This window comes from Triticum urartu, chromosome 7, assembly GCF_003073215.2.
Source record: "Triticum urartu cultivar G1812 chromosome 7, Tu2.1, whole genome shotgun sequence".
In the NCBI taxonomy this organism is placed as follows: domain Eukaryota; kingdom Viridiplantae; phylum Streptophyta; class Magnoliopsida; order Poales; family Poaceae; genus Triticum; species Triticum urartu.
The window spans coordinates 598322479-598324796 of NC_053028.1; the positions used below are offsets into that span (position 1 = coordinate 598322479).

The 2318-nt window shown below is 51.7% G+C and overlaps 1 protein-coding gene across 1 annotated transcript; it reads left to right on the forward strand.

Moving 5' to 3' along the window:
* The first annotated feature begins 500 nt into the window (after positions 1–500).
* Positions 501–1686, forward strand: LOC125520144 (2-hydroxy-palmitic acid dioxygenase MPO1-like). Its single transcript, XM_048684978.1, has 3 exons — positions 501–1024; positions 1127–1195; positions 1362–1686. Exons 1-3 carry the CDS (start codon positions 638–640, stop codon positions 1476–1478), a joined length of 573 nt encoding a protein of 190 aa, XP_048540935.1. The 5' UTR covers positions 501–637; the 3' UTR covers positions 1479–1686.
* Positions 1687–2318: the final 632 nt, after the last annotated feature.

Genomic DNA, 2318 nt, shown 5'->3' on the forward strand with positions numbered 1-2318 from the left:
CTATTGCCGTCATGATTTATCTTCTGTTTATTTGGTTAAATCTCGTAGTAATTTGCTTATATTTTCAACAATATGTATATGATAACACGAGGGCTCGGGCGAGAGAAAATTTTCCTTGCACAAAAAATTAAGAATATAGAGGGCATTGTAGTATCCCTCCCGTTTCCTCTAAATCGAAAGGTTGTATGTTTATGTTTTTTAGGTGTCACTTTTTAGAAAAATAGCGATGGAGGTGCTACAGAACCCCATAATTTTTTGTAAGTGAGGGGCATACCGCGGAAGAATGACCGCACAAATGAATCACCCCTGCCAACAGAGTGATGCAGCCATGAATGCCAATGTAGTGTGAAGAGCAAATCTTTTCCGTGGTCGGCGTAACTAATTAAACCGATAGCGATGCATCTGGACAAGGGTTCACACGATCGAGATTCAGATGAACACGGTGCAGTTCGGGATACAGTCAATAAATTAGGATCATATATATGCGCGTACGCTTCATCAGTCCTCTAATAAAGAAAAGTCGAGCATCTATAGCAGCCAACCGCCCACTTTTATCAGAAAAAGGTTCTCGGCCTCACTGCTGGTGCTGGTGTCCTGGGAAGATCCTCGATTTACTTTGAGCTCCAGGTCGTCGTCCATGGAGGAGGCCAAGAGGAGGCCGCGCGGCGTGCTGGACCTGGAGGCGCAGTTCGCCTTCTTCCGTTCGCAGCACCGGCACCCGGTCAACGCCGCCGCGCACGCGCTGCTCGCGGGCCCCATCCTCTTCGGCAGCCTGCTCATCCTCTACTTCCTGCCCCTGCCCTCCCCGCTCGACCCGGCCCTCGCGCTCTCCCTCGCCTACGGCGCCGCCTACCTCGCCGTCGACCGCCGCGCCGGGGCCCTCGCGGCGCTCCTCCTCCTCGGCGCCTGGGCCGCCAGCCGCGCCCTCGCCGCCCGCCTCGGCTTCGCGCTCGCGTGGAAGGTCGTGCTGGCCACGGAGCTCTTCTGCTGGACCTGGCAGTTCCTCGGCCATGGACTCTTCGAGGTAACGTCCGATTTGTTCCCTGAACCTCCGCCACGCTCCTGGTCACAGGCGACCTGACATCAATTGCTGTTTTTTGCTTGCCGAATCTGCTTGTTCTTGCAGAAGAAAGGGCCAACGGTGAGTGAACTTCCGGCGGTGTTCCTGATGGAGCCATTCCTCATCCTGCTGCAGGTAAACGTCATTTTAATCCTCTGAATCTTCAAGATAAACGCAAATCATGTGCGGCATACATATGAATGTAGCAAAGATGGCATAATCAATCTACTAGAGATTGAATGGACATGGAGTTCTTAACAACAGTACTAAGTAGCAGCCGTTGGCTCTTGTTTGTGCACAGATACTCAACAAGCTGTTTGGCTACGAGCCATACCCTGGATTCAGCAAGAACGTGGATAAGAAGATGGAGGCTGATCTCAGTGAGAGCAGAGAGCTCGAGCAGAGGAAGATCAACTAATTGGACATGCTCAGGTTGATTCATATATAAGTAGCAAAGTGTGTGTGCCTACCATTTGTGATGTTTATGCATGCTGTCTTAGATATTTGTAGAATAAAGTGAACAGCCGAACTTTCTGTACACGATGATATTGTGCTATTGAAGCTTCTTTTCCCAGTCGCCGGGAAGAAGATGCATCCTGGCTGAAGGTTTGCAGCTCCAGATTTCACTCGCCGAGTGCTCTGCTAGACATTTCATCAACCACCTTATGGGCAAACATAGCTGCAACTGTATCCGGCTCGAGACATCCTTCTCTGAATGCTCTACTACACATTTCATCGAACACCCCATGGACAAGCATAGCTATATCGGATCTGCCGTAGTGTCTTGCTAAACCAGCAGACGCACGAATGGGCCTGCCGTCCTCGAACTGAAGATGTTGCCCCCGACTATCTGGCGGCCATGGGAAACCTGGACCGGCCCGACCCAACCTGGCCCGGAAAAGCCCGATCTGACCTGGCCTGTTCTTGTCTATAGGCCAGGCCTGGGCCTATGTTTTGAGCCCGAAGGCTAGGCCAGGCTTGGGCTTGGCATATTTACGTTTTAGGGATGAGGCCCGACTGGCTTTTCCTTTGATGGGCTGGACCTGGGCCTGAAATCTAGGCCCGACAGCCGGGCTGGGCCGGGTCTAGGCCTAGGTTTTCTACTACAGGCTTTATTATGTCCGACCTGACTTATGGCCAGGTATACCCCTCACAGTAGAAGAACCTGAAGCTCGATGGTTGTCGGAGACAATTCCGGCAGATCCCTTAATAAGGCTATCCGGATGAGATGAGTAGGTCGGATGGTAACAGGAGGCGA